A 16,227-nucleotide genomic window follows, 5' to 3' on the forward strand; every position below is an offset into this window, starting at 1 on the left:
TAGGTATGTTAAGATTGTAATCCTCATAATTCTGTATCATTGCAGTAGTGGGAATTAAGTTCAATATTGTATATATCACATCAGTCCATTCATACTTCAGTAAATAAACCATACTCGTTAGATTTTCACCATATTTTAAACAGGAATCTAATGTTTAACAAGGCACAATGATTTTATTTCCTGCAAGTTTGTGGCACACTAAGCCACAAACAAGCATAAATATTTATTTCTATAAAGATTACACATTTAATTAGATTTATTATATTATGTATGAATCACACCACTTGAATAGATTGAGATGGTTGACCATGAAAAAAGGCCTCATCCCAGTGCTATCCATCCCCTTGGTTCTGGTTTTTGCATTGTTTTAAAATTTTAATGTGCACAGATTTAAAATTTTAATTGCTTTTCTATTCATCCTTTTACCTTCTATCTATAAGTTCCTCAGAATCGCCCTATCGGGGAGACAGACAGCATTTAACTACTAGAATAATTGTCACTTTGAATGTAGGCTAATCGGCATACATTAAAATGAAATGTCGTTGCATACAGTTCTCAAAGAATCACCAGCTCCACAATATTCTTTCTGCACTGTACTGTTTCTATACTGCAATCGTGGACGATTCGCTAGGAAATAAAATTCTATTCGCCCTATTCATACGCTACCATTTTTTAAAACTAGGATTTGATAAAGGAAGCAGTTTCCCCGGATACACTCATGGCAAGCTATGTTCCCAAGGTGCTTTATTTATAGAGACTACCCCCCCTCCCCCCGAAAGTCCAGTTGCCTCTAGAAAAAAAAAAGCATCTTTGGGGCAACCAAGACCTGGATGACTGAGAATGTCCATATACACATAGGTAGCAATTCAATGACGGCTTGCAGAGCGACATCTTGCCCTCTGCCCACTCCGGGCAAGAAAGCGTCAGCAATGCAAGCTAAGCGACGCCAGAGGTCAGAAACGCGCCGGCGGAGAAGGGGGTGGGACACCGGGTGGAAACGAAGGTGGGATTATGTCAGCCTCGTCTTTCACTACGGCGTGATTGGCGAAGACGGTGGCCTATCAAGACTGGAGTCGGGGTGAGTGGGGGGACGCTTTTCCCCTGCTGCTGCTGCTGCTGCTGGGCCCTGCCGGGGTCGCGAAAGGAGTTTGGAGCGACCTTCGCTTTCCCTGCGGGGGTCGGGATCGTCCGCCCCCCCCCCGCCACCCGCTCCGAGCTACGTTGCTTCCCTCCGTCCTTTACGGGTTCCCCCATGGAGACCGTCGCCCCCGTTGCTCCTGGCCCCGGAGCGGGACCGTTTCCCTCGCTTTTCCCACCGGGGCTACACGGGATCTACGGCGAGTGCCGGCGATTATACCCGGAGCAACCCAACCCCTTGCAGGTCACGGCGATTCTCAAATACTGGTGAGTGGGGCGGGAGGGGAAGGAGGAGCTGGCTGCCATCCGAAGGCTTGCTCCGCGGGTGGCTTCGGGGAGCGATCGCGGCATTTTGGGAAAGAGGCCTCGGGGGCTCCCGAACGGGTTTGGGCCTGGGCTAGGGCACCGGTGGGCGACAGAGGGCGAGGGCTCTCGGCTGGCTCCTTGAACTGCTGTCCGCCGAGGTTGGAAAGGTGATAAACGTGTGTGTGTGCGTGCGCGTGTGTTGTGAAGGAGGATCTGTCGGAAAACTGGGAGTGGCTAAGAGTTGCAGAAGGGACTTAAGTTTTGGGACGGGTTGTGGTACTTGGGTGGGAGAGGGTTGTTTTGGGGGAGAGGAGGAAAAGTTTTTGGAGCGGAGGATTCCCGATTAGAGCATCGTGCCCAAAACGTTGTGCCAGCGGTTGGGGAGTTGTAGTCCACGACGCCGAAGTGACATGGGATTCTGGCCTGTACTCAAATCTAAATCCTGGCTGGTTGAAACCCAGATTTTAAAAATGACTCCGAATTTGGAACAGTGATTTTGTAATTATTTACAGGAAAGTGTAATTACTTATGGGTTGATGCCCTTGAAGAATAGAGGAGTGTTCAGAGGAACAGCTTGAGTTTATAAAGGGTTTAAATGTTGTTACCCTGAATCTTGCATGCAAGATAGATTGAAAGAGAAATTGTTCTTAAATTTTGCCGTAATTTGAATAAATATCAGGAACCATTGGAAGTCGGGAAAAAATGGTTACTTTTAGTAAGGGCAATATTGATAAGGCTCTGCAATTTTCATAAATGAATGCATGCCTTTTGAGACTGGCCTTTATATTCATGATATCTTGAAGAGTTGGCTTTTGCACATGATTGCTAGCAGTAAATGAGTGGATGGATCCTTTTCCTTGTCTTTAACTATCTTCCACACTACTTCCATTTCTTTTCCTATCTTATCATATGCAGAGAGATGCACACATATTTTTCCCTTTGGCTTAAATCATGTCTGAGTCTTAGTGTGTCCATCTAATGTTACACTTTAGCTCCAAAATATATAGCTTTAAGAATTTTGCAAATATGTCATGTGAGCCCGATCTTTATGTTACGTTACTTTGCTGTCTTTCAGCATTGAGTATACTTTCCCAAATGGATAATTTCCAATGTTGCAAAACTCTATGTTTTCAGGTTGGATTATTTGTTTTGCTGATGTAGTTAGGCAGAAGTTGTGTTCATATATGAAGCATCTCCTTTCATTAGCATTTTTTTTTCATTCTCAGACATACCAACTATCTATCTATCTAACTAACTATCTATCTATCTATCTATCTATCTATCTATCTATCTATCTATCTATCTATCTATCTATCTATCTATCATCTATCTACTATCTAATCAAAATGTTACTGCCTCTCCCAATAAAGTGCTCTTGAAGTGGCAGACATTGCAAAGCTGTAGGAATGCCACTTGACTTGTCAATTCCCAATATAACCAGGGCAGTCACTGATTTCATAAATTGTCTGGTACTGGTCACCTAAATCGTCTATTGATGGTTTAGGCCAAATTATGATTAGATATGCTTCCCAGCAGTGACGTGCGGTGAGGTTTATGGCTGGTGAGGCTGGTGACGTCATCAGGAAGGCGAAGAATGGGACCACATGTGCAGGAGGCTGAGGCTGCCTCAGCCTCCTGCACACGTGGTCCGATTCCCCGCCTTCCTGAGTCAACATGAAGGGGACCACGGAGCGCCAGCCGGCGGAGCGCGCGGTCCCCTTCATGTTGACTCAGGAAGGCAGGGAATCGGACCACGTGTGCCTTTTCCCTTTTCCCTTTTTTTTTTCTTTTCATGATGAGAGCGGTGAGGCTCTGCCTCCCCTGACCGCATGTCCCTGCTTCCCAGACATGGCCAGTTCTGCACATAACATGACTGCCATGGAAGAAATAGATGGAGAAAGGGAATTGAACTATTAGAATCACATTTCTGGATTGAAATAGTGCTGTCAATAAATATGGGGGGGGGGGGACTGAAGTTGAGGAAGTTAGATGAGTTTGCTTGAATTTGTAAATGTTTTGAATTCAAATATTGCTGCTATTTAATATCAAAGTCATGAAGGGTTTGGTAGCTGTTTACTTATGACTGGTTGCTTAGTGACTTCAAAATCACAGTGGACCCCGAAAAAGGGACGTAAGACCCGGATTCATTTCTGATGCCTCTTTCTCCCTGTAGGCACATGACTATATTTTGGGTGCTCGGCAACCAGCCCACATTTATAGCCATGATCATGTGATTGCAATGTATGTTGTTTTTTTCCAGAAACTGGTATTTACCTCCAGTTGCTGATTTTAAAAAATGCCCCATTGAGAACAATATGCCCACAATGTTTGCTTTATGACCATCCCGTTTGTTTAATGACTGTCACAAAAAAAAGGTTGCAAAATTGGGCAGTCACATGATGAACTATTCTAAAAACTATCAGGACTTAAGACCAAAATTGCAGGTTCAATTACCATAATAAGTTGGAGACAGTCTGTACTTGATCATATCAGAGAAAGGACCTGGTAATCTGCCTTTTACTTGTCTTGATCACTGAAGAAGATTTGAGATTTTTATATTAGTTAGTAGTATCAACTTAATCATCTGTGTCTGTTGGTTTCCAGAGTCAAAGTGCTGTGATTGTCCCAGATGGAGCTGTCTCTTGCTCCTTTCTCTGATTAGTCTTGACAACTCTTATTTACTTTTAATCTGGAATCAACCTCAGCCTGTAATTTTAGACTTTGTTTCATTCAAAGGATGATTTTGGGAAAGTATTGAGTAGCTAGGTTTATTATATTTGAAAAACTATTAGTTTGCAAATAGGCATCAACAAGATCTTAAGGACAGCATATCGGGTTGGTTGTAGGGCTTTTCAAATTTTTCAACTTTCAATTTCCAAAGAATAGGGGTGCTCAAAAGTTGTGACATGTCTTGGGGATTGTAAAGATATTTCGGTTACTTTAATATAATTTAGATGTGCTTGGTAAGTAACAACATTCATATCATAACTTTTTAATATTTTGTTTGTTTCATTTGGCAGCTAGGGTGAGCTAATTGAACACTACATAATTGTAGTACTTCTTTATTATCATTATTATTATTATTTATAAATATATGGGAACCAAAGTCAGAATTAGGTAATTTTGATCATTTTCTTTATTCCCTATTTCCTCCAAGGGCTTTGGTTTGAAATCAGTTTACGTTGTATAAAAGATTCTATAAAACATTCTAAGCAAATGTTTAGTTTCTTGTAATGTACTCTTAATTACTAACAAAAGAAACTGAAACTTATTTAGTCTAAGCTTCATTTAAATATAGATTTATCTTTAGGCAAAATTTCATTTTGTACTAACCAATCAACATATTGTACCAGTCAGTCAACAATAAATCTGCCTCATTTCACTTAAAAATATTTACCTTGTCCTTACCAGTTCAAATTAAAAGCCTGTTTAAAAAGCAATGTTTTCGGGGTTTACCAGAATGGTAAGATTAACAGTTTACTGTTAAGATCTTATTTGTCCACTCTGAAAAATATTCTTAGAATATAGGTATGCGTGATTCATTTCATTTTGGAAGATTTCATTTCCTGACATAATAGTAGGTTTTGTTGGTTATACAGTTTACAGTAGACATTAGCAACTCCATTTTATTGTCATATTTAGAAATAAACCCCTTATCTTAGCTTTATATTTTCCCATATAACAATTTCTAGTTGTCTGATTTTTTTCCTAGTAAGTCTTTTGTAAGTCTTCCAATATCTCTGGATATAGCTAGTTTAGGAAGGAAGGGAAGAGAAGAAAGGGAAGAAAAGGAAAGGAAGAAACCGAGTTGGAGTAAAGAAAATATGACTTAAACTTATATTTCTTTGTAAATAAGAATATATACTCATATTGATTATAGAATTGAATACAGCGGTATGATTAGTTTTGTGCAAATTGGCACAAAGTGATATGTTTTGATTCCTACAAAATGATATGGAAACTATATAATACAAGCAACTTTTTTTATGGTAAGAGTTGGGAAATACCTGTTTCTCAGACATAAGTCTATTTAAAACCACTCTGTTCTTCTCTTGAGAATGGTATTTTGCTTTCCTTTGGCTTATGTAAAATTACTTAAATTAGCTTCTCTGTTGGTAGTGGTATCTGTAGCTTGGGAAGAGCACCTTCCTAAACCTGCAGAAATACTAAGACTGACATCTGGTGGTCTAACTGTTCAAAACTTTATTTAGGTATGACTGAAAAATGTTTCACTCTACAAGCGTCAGCTGGGAGAAGCTAGTGTTCAGAAACTAAGCACACTGGAGACTGATTCTGAATTACTTTTGACTTTATAAAAAAAAAGAAAGAGAGAAAATTGCAGGACCATATCAATGAAATCCAGCCTGTCCAAGTAGAGACATTCTGTTTTACTTTTTTTAAAAATTCTGCCTTCCAATTGTGATTTTAAGATGTCTAAATAGAGATTTTATTCAAACTTGGCCTCTAATCTTACCTTTTCTATCTGAAAAAAATTTAGGGCTTTCTGTAAAATGTTTGTTTCAATTTTGCTCTTAGTTTTTTTTTCCCATACAAAAATAGAAATTACTTAGCTCTGAGCTTGTCCTGTGATTATCTCATTGTTTATTGTATTTCTCTTCGGACATCATCTTGTTGAAAACTAGGCTATATTAACTCTAGTATGGAAATTGTTCTTGCAGTTGTCTTGTATAAAATATCCATCTCTTGGGACTTCATGCCATACATCTATGAAATGAACTGATACCCACTTTATTTCTAATTTTGAAAAAGAAAAGTTATTCACCAGTTTGGGGTAACAAATGGCATATATCACTAATTTTGATAAAGGTGGTGATTACTATTATGTGTTTCACAAAAACAAAATATGCTACTTGATTTTTTTAAATTGGTTTGCAATGATTAAAAGGTTGGCTCCTTTTGTTATTGGTTTGCAATTATTAAAACTAGTTGCTTGGCTAGTTTTATTAATAAGACATGATCTTAATAAATCACAAGTTTACCTTAATAGCAGAAAGATAAGGATGGCGTGTATTTCTGAATCTAAATAGGTCTTACTGAATTTAACCATTAACTAGGTCCACACTTATATTGTATTCTAAATTGCGCTCTAATTTGATTTGTTTTTCTTCGGCTTACAATGGTGCATACAACCAATTAATTCTGACTTACCAGCAAACTATAAATAAATCATGGCTGATATAATATGTGAATCTAGCCAGTGCCTGAATCATCTTTAGAGAAATACTCCACAAAGTCACATTATATTTTTGAATAAATGTAAGGTGTTTATGGATAGTATTATGGAGAAAAAAAACGAAACACATTTTATTAACAATTTTAATGAAAAATTATGATGCTCTCAGATGAAAATATTCATTTTAATTATGTTCATTTGTCATTTGCAGTCCTGTAATTTGTTCAGTATTGAAACAGAAAAAAATATGAAAGCCAAGCAATATAGAACTTTTAAGATCTATGACAACAGCTATGTAGTTATGATGACATCAGGCAAAGTTCTGATTTAGTTTCAAAAAGAAGCATTAACTGTTTTCAGAAGGAAGTGGTGTGATAATGTGGAGTAGAGGTAAACCCATTTACTTGAAACTATTTCCCAAAACTGGATGAAAGCAATCTCATTTCTCTTTTTCTCTTTTTAAAATAGGTTAGGTGGACCGGATCCTCTGGACTATGTTAGTATGTACAGGAATTTGGGAAGTCCAAATCAAAATGTTCCTGAGCACTGGCATTATGTAAGCTTTGGACTAAGTGACTTGTATGGTGATAACAGAGTGCACGAGTAAGTCTTTAATTTCTATGTATTATAATTTGTTGTTTTCTGAAATAGTTGGAAATGCAGTAGAAGAAACATACATGCAAATAAATAAAGACTTGTTTTGTGCATTCAGTTAAGAAATGGTTAGTTTTAAATTTCCAGAATCTCAGATCATCAGTTTTCATACTTTTTTCTGTTTCTACTTGAAAAAATGGGAAGTTTTGAACAAGATCAATGAAGTTTTGTGAGTGTACAAGTGAGAAAGAAAATGATGTGGCATTTGGCAATTTCATAGCCAAAAATATTTACTGTAGAGAGGATATAACTGCTGGTACAGCTTAATTTTTCAGCAATTGTATTGCTGAATCTCTGGGACCAGTGGGAAGATTGAGAGTTGGAGGTACCATGTTGAAATAATTTCTTTATAGCACAATTGAGGAATAGGCCTTGTTGGCTCATAGAATAACAACAGTTATAATGGCCATCTCTAAATTATAATATGGATTATTTAAATCATACTAAATTTCTAGGAAACATCAACTAAACTTGTGCCTGCCTTGGTGGTATATGATAGTTTAGCCCTGAGAAAAGTTGACAGAAGGAAATCATGATACCGCTCTTCAAAAACTTAAAAGGTGTTATTTAGAAGACCAATATTTGTAGTGTCTCATTCTAGAGTAGAGGACAGAGAGTACTGGATTAAAATGACAACAAGGGAAATTCCAATTGCCGTATTTTTCAGACTATAAAATGCACTTTTTTGTCTCCCAAAAGGGGACGTCTTATAGACCAAATATTGCAGAAGCCCCACCCACCCGCCAGCCATTTTTTACCCTCTGCACTGTTATTGGGCCTTTTTTGGCCCGTTTTGGGTGCTTTTTTTGGCCCATTTCCCCCCAAAAAATGGATTGAAAAAAGCCTCGAAAACTGGCCGAAAAAAGCCTAGAAAACCGGCCGAAAAAAGCCTCGAAAATGGGATGAAAAAATCTCAAACGGCCCAAAAAGTCTTGAAAAAGTGTAGAAAAAAGGCTGGAAAAGGGCCCAAAAAAGGACCAAAAATGGGGGACAGGGAGGCCAATCCCCCCTTTTTTGTTGTTATTTTCCTCTTCTAAATTTAGGTGTGTCTTATAGTCAGGTGCGTCTTATAATCCAAAAATATGGTACATGTTAGAAAAGTCTTCCTGACAGAAAGAGCAGTTCCTTGGTGGCTCCAAATAGCTAGAGAGGGTGAGTTCTTTTTCACTGGGTGTATTCAAGAAGAGCCTAAATGGCCATTTGATGAGATGCTTTACTTTGCAACAGAGCTTTCCAATGTAGCACAGTAGAAGCCATAGATTTCCTGATTCATCATATCGTATCTTGTTTTGGCTGAAAACTGTCAAACATAGGTAGCTTAGCTAGCTTAGCATCTATATTGCAGATAAGGATGAAGCCCTACCCAGCATAAGATTGCCCCCTGGTGTGTTGGCCAAAAATGGCTGAGTGCTATTTTTCAGTAATAAAGGGCATGACTTTTCTGGGGTGGTATTTTTATTGGAATGGATTCCCATCCTCCCTATTGTAGGGGAGTTTATGAAATGAAATGTGTTCCTGTTTCCATTTCAAAAATTGCATCCAAGAAATTCTGTTGATCTCTTTTGGACTGGCCCCAGTTTAGTAGAAGAAAATCTGAAATGTTTTGACTTCCATATTTTGGCAGAAATGAATTCTTTAACAGTTTCAGATGTTTTAGTCATGGCAAAAAATGAAATTCATAACAAGCTTTTTGGGGCTGCAGGAATCTGAGTAATGCAGAACAATATTCTTTTAGTTTGTATCCTAAAAACAACAACTAGTTATCAAAGATTTGTGAATTAAACATTCATAACATGCATGATTTGGTCTGTATATGAATCACCCCAAAGTAACTTTCATATATAAAATTATTTGGCCATAAACTGATTTAAGCATCCTTCCTGTTTCCATATCTTTCCAGTGGTTGTTCAAGACAAATCTCTTTGCTCAGGTTTTCCCTGCATGAATGTTAAATTAATGGTTTCTGATTTATTTATTTTCATTTTCATCACACTTTTAATGAATATATTTTATTTATCATCCCTAATTCTTCTTTTCTTTAGACTAGCCAAACTCAAATCCTGCAGGCTTTTCCCATATGTTTCAATCTCCAGGCCTTTGATCATCTCTTCTCTGAACTTTTTCCAAAGTCTCAACATCTTTTTTGTGATATGGTGACCAAAATTGGTTGCAATATTCCAGGTCTTACCAAGAATATTACTTACTTATTATAAAATACAAATCTGTATTTTATATTCTGTCACTATTACTGCTTGTTCATGGATAACATACTAACATGTAGATGATACTACATAAAATGACTTTTGGCATGATTCAGTTTATTAAGTTATAATTTATTTTAACAGTGATTTGTGGCATGGACACAGTGATTTGCTTCATGGGTAATCTTAAGCCATAAATCATTGTTGCAATGCAGTGGCACATTACACTAAGTATGATGTATCTCCCAGACACCAATAGCCATAAAGCATTTAATCTAAAGTGGTACAGATTTGGCTCTGCTTTTGTTGCAAGTGATGCATCCCAGACAGAACTATCTTGCTGAAATTATACCATGTTTCCCCAAAAATACTACCTGTCCTGAAAGTAACACCTTGCCACATTTTTCATGTGGGCAAAAATATAAGCCCACCCCCCAAAATAAGCCCCCTGGACACCCCCTCCGCTCACCGACCTAGCGGTATCCCCAAGGCGCCAAGCTGTGGGAGCCGGGGGGGCGGAAAGGCATTCATGTTGCTTGGCGCCTTCAGGATACCGCTAGGTTGGGGAGTGGCATTCTGCCTGGCCGGAGGGGGAAGTTGCCGGGCGGCTGCTCCCTTGCGAGCGGGCTCCCAAAGAGCCGGGCAGAGACTCAGGGGTGAAGCAGCCATGAGGTGACCACATTCATGAGCAGCCGCCCGGCAAACCCCCTCTGCAGCCGGGCAGAGTGCCAGTCACTGACCTAGGGAGTATCCCTAAGGTGCCAAGGCACGTGGCACACTGCCCGCTCCTGTGGCTTGGCACATTCGGGATCAGTGCATGGAGCTCTGCCCAGCTGGAGAAGGGGGTTGCGCGAGCGCCTGTTCCGCCCCCAGCTCGCATGCCGCCCAGCTGCCGCCGAGCTCCGAGCATAACTTCTTCTCTGGCTTCCAAACTCCAAAGCTCAGCTGCCAAGTCTTCCAGCAGCGGCCACTCTAGGAGTGTGCTCTATGATTGTGGGCCGGCTGCCGGACAGAGAGTCTTCCCGAAAGAGAGTCTTCCAGCAGCCAGCCCACAACCATAGAGCGCACTCCTACAGCAGCCGCTGCTGGAAGACTCAACATTTGAGTTTTGGAGTTTGGAAGCTGGAGAAGAAGTTATGTTCAGAGTGCGGCGGCGGCCTGGCCCTGCAGGGAGAGTTGGGCCAGGGCATGGTGAGGCTGGGAGGCATGCTTGCTGGGGGCGGAACAGGTCCTCGCGCAACCCCCTTCTCCAGCCGGGCAGAGCTCCATGCACTGACCTAGGGGGTATCCCAAATGTGCCAAGCCGCGGGAGCTGAGGAGCGGGCAGAGTACCACCTGCCTTGGCTGCGCCCGGCTCTTCGGGAGCCCGCTCACAAGGGAACAGCTGCCCGGCAACCCCAAAAACAATAAGCCTCCCCCTATAATAAGCCCAAGGCCATATTTTGTGGGGCAAAAGAAAATAAGACCCTGTCGTATTTTGGGGGGAAACACGGTACTTTTATTACATGTAGCTTTGCGTGTGCTATTGTTATTGATGTTGTATAGATAGTTCTCAACTTAAATCACAAGTGAGACCAGAACTTCAGTAGCAAAATGATGCAGTCGTTACGAGAGTTGTGATAAATTTTACCAACTTTTTGCTGTGTGACTTTTGAACAGTCACTAAACAAACTGTTGTACGTCGAGGAATACCTGTAACATATCTGTGATAATATGTTTTAAAGCTGATGATTATTAATCTTGTTATGTGCAAGAATTCGAAAAAAGAACATTATAGCATAGTCTTTATTGTCATTGTACGTCATGTATACAACGAAATTGGTTACTATGACCAATTTGTCATAATATCAATTTGTCAAATTGGTTTCTGCTTTAATTTTTTTTAATATTCAGTCAGTAGATTCATATACATATATTCTGTCTGTCTGTCTATAATTATATAATTAGTCTTGTTAAAAATAAAATATTTGGTTGACTGTATCAGAAGCAGGCTTGAAGCTTTAAATACAGAGTAATGTAATCATCATTTAGCTGGCCGTGCCTATTTTACCCTTTGTTTGGCAATTCAGAATATATTATCTGCGACTTTTTATTTCATTTTCTCTATACGTAGTTGTTGCAGTTCTGTTTCAAGGAGAAAGGAAGTGAAATGTAAATGTTTTCAATTCACACCCATTGGTTTTGGTGTAGTTTTGTATATCTTAAACCTTTGGCCGCATATCTTACACAACCTAAATCTTTTATGCACCCCACCAAGGCATTTCAGCACATTCCTGTTCTCTGTTGGTGGTAGACCGCCCTGGGAGCCATGACCACCTTCATTTTTTGTTTTGCTTTAGTCTGATGGAGTGTGCTTGGCTTTAAAAGTCAATTGTTTGAGGTAGCTAATTTGAGAAACAGCCCACCTACAAAGAAGCTGACGTGAACTATTTAAACCCATACACAGTTCCTGGATCTAAAATACACTGACATCATTAAAGACCCTTTTGGTTGTTTGTTCTAAAAGCATGGAGAGATACTTGCTTTATATTTATAGCACAGTAGTTGAACTTAAAAGGACTATTTTTTAATAAGAGGAATGTGACTAAATCTAGCTCAGGGCAAAACCAGTCTGCAGTATATCTGCATCTGCTTCTTTGGAGAATAATCTCCATTTTAGTGTGAAACAATTTTCCAATATAATGCACGGAGAGAGAAAATAGCTAATTATTAAAATTATTAAAAACAGTAAAGTTAGACAGATTCTCATTTATCTTTTTTTCAGTATTGCACATTGGCCCTCTGCTCCTTCCTGATTTCCTTTCTTTGAATTCTATCCTCTTTGCATCTTTTGCTACCCCAAGATACTATGAACACAGCAGTGCTGGGGGACTGATAATTAGGAATTCCACTTCTGCTTTTATCAAGTCCTTAATTGTATCTGGGAGGTTTGACAGCTATATGTGACTTCTTCTGCTTGCTACCGTGTTTCCCCGAAAATAAGCCACGCCCTGCTAATAAACCCAATCGGGTTTTTCAGAGCATGCGCCAAAATAAGCCCCTCCCCCCAAAATAAGCCCCCCCAAACCGGAGTGGGAAGAGGGGGGGCATGCCCCACGCACCCCACAGCTCTTGCCGTACCTACGGGTACAGTTTGCCGGGCAAAAAGAGGGCCCACCGCAAAAAGAGCGGTAGGCTAGCAATACGCTTCAAAAAAACCCTGTTCTGTCCCGATCCCGCGGCAGCAATGCACTTCAAAAAAAACCTGTTCCCTCCCTTGCAAGGAGCCCAGCGCAAAAGGAGCAGCAGGCGAAGCAAAGTGCTTCACGCCCCATTCCGTCCCATGAAAAAAAGAGTCCGCTGCAAAAAGAGTCCAGCAATGCGATCCCCCCCTCCCCCACCTGATCCCTCTCGCACCCCATTCCCTCCCGAGCAAAAAGAACAACTCCCACCAAGCCCCAATGATAACGGCTGCCTGGCTGCTTCCCTTCCCCAACCTCCCTTTAGGGAGGGGGTAGCAGTGGGGGGGGGGAAGCGACGCATATCTTAGTGCTACCAGAGATTGACAGCTCCGCTGCGTTCCTTGCCGTTTCGTCCAGGGAAGCCCCATGTAAAAAAAAAAAAACCCCATGAATTCAACTAGCGAGGTTTTTTTTAACAAGGGGCTTCAATGGGCGAAAGAGCGCAGCGGAGCTGTCAATCTCCGGTAGCTCTAGGACACGCGCCTGGCGGCTCCCCCCCCTCTACATTGGTAAACGTTGCTACAAATGAGACTCCAAACAAATGATAGAATGGGGAGGGACGAAGGCAGAGGACAGAGAATGAAACAGAAAAGGAAGAGAAGGGGGAGGGAGGGAAGGGAAAGGAAGGCAAAGGACAGAGAAAGAAACAGGAAAGGAAGTGAATGGGGGGAAGGAAAGGAAGGCAAAGGATAGAGAAAGAAACAGGAAAGGAAGAGAAGGGGGGAAGGAAAGGAAGGCAAAGGACAGAGAAACAAACAGGAAAGGAAGAGAAGGGGGGGAAAGGAAGGCAAAGGACAGAGAATGAAACAGGAAAGGGAGAGAATGGGGGGAAGAAAGGGGAAGGAAGGGAAAGGACAGAGAAAGAAAGAGCAAAGGAAGTGAATGGGGGGAAGGAAGGCAAAGGGTAGAGAAAGAAACAGGAAAGGAAGAGAAGGGGGGGAGAATGTTTCTTTCTCTGTCCTTTGCCTTCCTTTCCCTTCCTTCCCTCCCCCCTTCTCTTCCTTTTCTGTTTCATTCTCTGTCCTCTGCCTTCGTTCCCCCCCCCCCCCCATTCTATCATTTGTTTGGAGTCTCATTTGTAGCAACGTTTACCAATGTAGGGGGGGGGAGCGCCGCCAGGCGCGTGTCCTAGAGCTACTGGAGATTGACAGCTCCGCTGCGTTCTTTCGCCCATTGAAGCCCCTTGTTAAAAAAAACCTCGCTAGTTGAATTCATGGGGGTTTTTTTGACATGGGGCTTCCCTGGACGAAACGGCAAGGAACGCAGCGGAGCTGTCAATCTCTGGTAGCACTAAGATATACGTCGCTTCCCCCCCCCCACTGCTACCCCCTCCCTAAAGGGAGGTTGGGGAAGGGAAGCAGCCAGGCAGCCGTTATCATTGGGGCTTGGTGGGAGTTGTTCTTTTTGCTCGGGAGGGAATTGGGTGCGAGGCGCGTTGCTGTCCTGCTAGCTCCCACCCCACCAATGGTAACGGCTGCCTGGCTTCTTCCCTTCATCAATGTCCCTTTAGCGAGGGGGGCGGGGGGGGGGGAGAAGACAGACGCATATCCTAGAGATACCAGAGACTGACACCTCCTTCGGGTTCCTCGCCCTTTCGCCCATTGAAGCCCCTTGTAATAAAAAAAAACTTCCGTAGTTGAACTCATGAGGTTTTTTTTTACAAGGAACTTCACTGGATGAATGGGCGAGGAACGCAGCGAGGTAAGAGGCGCGCTTCGCTTCTCTGCCCCCCTCCACCCTAAAGGGGCGGCAGGGAAGGGAACCAGGCAGGCTGCCTTTACCATTGGGGCAAGGTGGGCGGTGTTGGGCCTCGAGGCGCGCCTCTTATCTTTCCAGGTCCGTCGCAGTCCTCGCCATTGTGTCCAGGGAAGCCCTGGTAAAAAAAAAAACCTCTCACGAGTTCAAGAAGTTTGATTGAACTCGGGAGGAGGTTTTTTTTTTTTAACCAGCCGCTTCCCTGAGCACAATGGCGAGGAACGTGACGGAGCTGGAAAGGTAAAAGGCGCGCTTCGCTTCTCCTCCCCCCACCTGCCACCCCTCGCTCAAGGGGCGGCAGGGAAAGGAGCTAGGCAGGCTGCCTTACCATTGGGGCAAGGTGGGCGGTGTTGGGCCACGAGGCGCGCCTCTTACCTTTCCAGGTCCGTCGCAGTCCTCGCCATTGTGTCCAGGGAAGCCCTGGTTAAAAAAAAAAAAAAACCTCTTGCGAGTTCAAGAAGTTTGATTGAACTCGGGAGAAGGTTTTTTTTTTTTTAACCAGCCGCTTCCCTGAGCACAATGGCGAGGAACGCGACGGAGCTGGAAAGGTAAAAGGCGCGCTTCACTTCTCGCCTGCCCCAGAAAATAATAAGCCCTCCCCTATAATAAACCCAAGGCCATTTTTCGTGGGGCAAAAGAAAATAAGCCCCTGTCTTATTTTCGGGGAAACACGGTAGTACTGAACTCATCATCCCCCCCTCCCCCCAACATAGCCACTTTGGCGTATTAAAGACAATTGTGCTTTCTTTCTACAAGCAAAGCCTGAGTTAAGGACAAGTTTTGTTCCCAAGTCTGTCTTTAACCTAGATTTGTATTTAAGTCAGAACAGGCTACTGTACCCATACTTCTGCATAATAGGGATGGACATTGCAATTCAACCTCTAACAATCCTTTCCTAAGGCAATGCAATTCTTGAGAAAAAGAATGTTCTCTACTCCTGTTTTCTCAATATTCTATTTGGCTATAGTGGCAGATTCCATGAACTTGTCGAATTTTCAGAAATGTATGACTTGGGGAAACTTGAATTTAAGCTAGAGGGACAAGAGTGGCATTTGCAGTCATTGTACAATATAAAGATTAACTGTTGTTGCTTAGAAATTCATAAGAGCTAGCTCTTGTCTTCCTTGTAGAAAATCCAGAAGTGCTACAAATCTATAACCCTTTCTTCCTTCTAAAGCCATAGAATCAGAGAATCTGTTTGCTAATGTGATTGTTTGATTGTTAATTTGATCTTCATCTGGACTAAATGGATACAGCTACACGCATCCTTTAAAGATCAAAGCACTAATTTCATGATTTTTAAAATCTTGATATAAAATGAACTTGGTATCTTTGTAGAAGAGAGAAAAGTCATCTTGCTGAAGAACTAGTCATTGCAATTTTGTCTGCTGCAGTAACTATTGATAGAATTGTTCTATCTAAGATTGTTAATGGATGAATACCCATTTTCTAGCAACATGGAAACTAATGAATTATCAAAGTTATTAGTAGATAAAAAGTAAATGTTCTGCATAAATTCTTCTAAGCTCATCCACTTTTATAATCTGCAGTTTTCTTGATGGGATGCCGTTGAAACTTGGAGCCATTCTAAACTGACAGATATTGTTTAATTAAGCTTTGTTTTATTTTTGCCGTCATTATAATTTAGCTTTCCATTGTTCTAACTTTCATTAGTTACTAATAGTTTTTATTTATTCATGTGTATTGCACATATTTTAACTGTTATCAATATTTTTGTTGATTTTTGATAAACTACTGC

The 16,227-nt window shown here is 41.4% G+C and overlaps 1 protein-coding gene across 5 annotated transcripts in view; it reads left to right on the plus strand.

Moving 5' to 3' along the window:
• Positions 1-836: 836 nt before the first annotated feature.
• Positions 837-16,227, plus strand: part of SUFU (SUFU negative regulator of hedgehog signaling) — an 86,779-nt gene continuing 71,388 nt past the window's right edge. For 2 of the 5 annotated variants that reach the window (XM_081954789.1, XM_081954790.1), the window contains exons 1-2: positions 1,004-1,404; positions 7,106-7,240. In XM_081954789.1, coding sequence (XP_081810915.1) covers positions 1,253-1,404; positions 7,106-7,240 — 287 coding nt within the window. In that variant the 5' untranslated portion in view covers positions 1,004-1,252. Of the gene's footprint in view, positions 953-1,003; positions 1,405-1,784; positions 1,942-2,254; positions 2,275-7,105; positions 7,241-16,227 lie in introns of those variants that run through there. The other 3 variants (XM_081954791.1, XM_081954792.1, XM_081954793.1) reach the window with 3 other exon arrangements.

Source organism: Natrix helvetica (genome assembly GCF_964273705.1).
Source record: "Natrix helvetica genome assembly, chromosome: 5".
Taxonomy (NCBI): Eukaryota; Metazoa; Chordata; class Lepidosauria; order Squamata; family Natricidae; genus Natrix; species Natrix helvetica.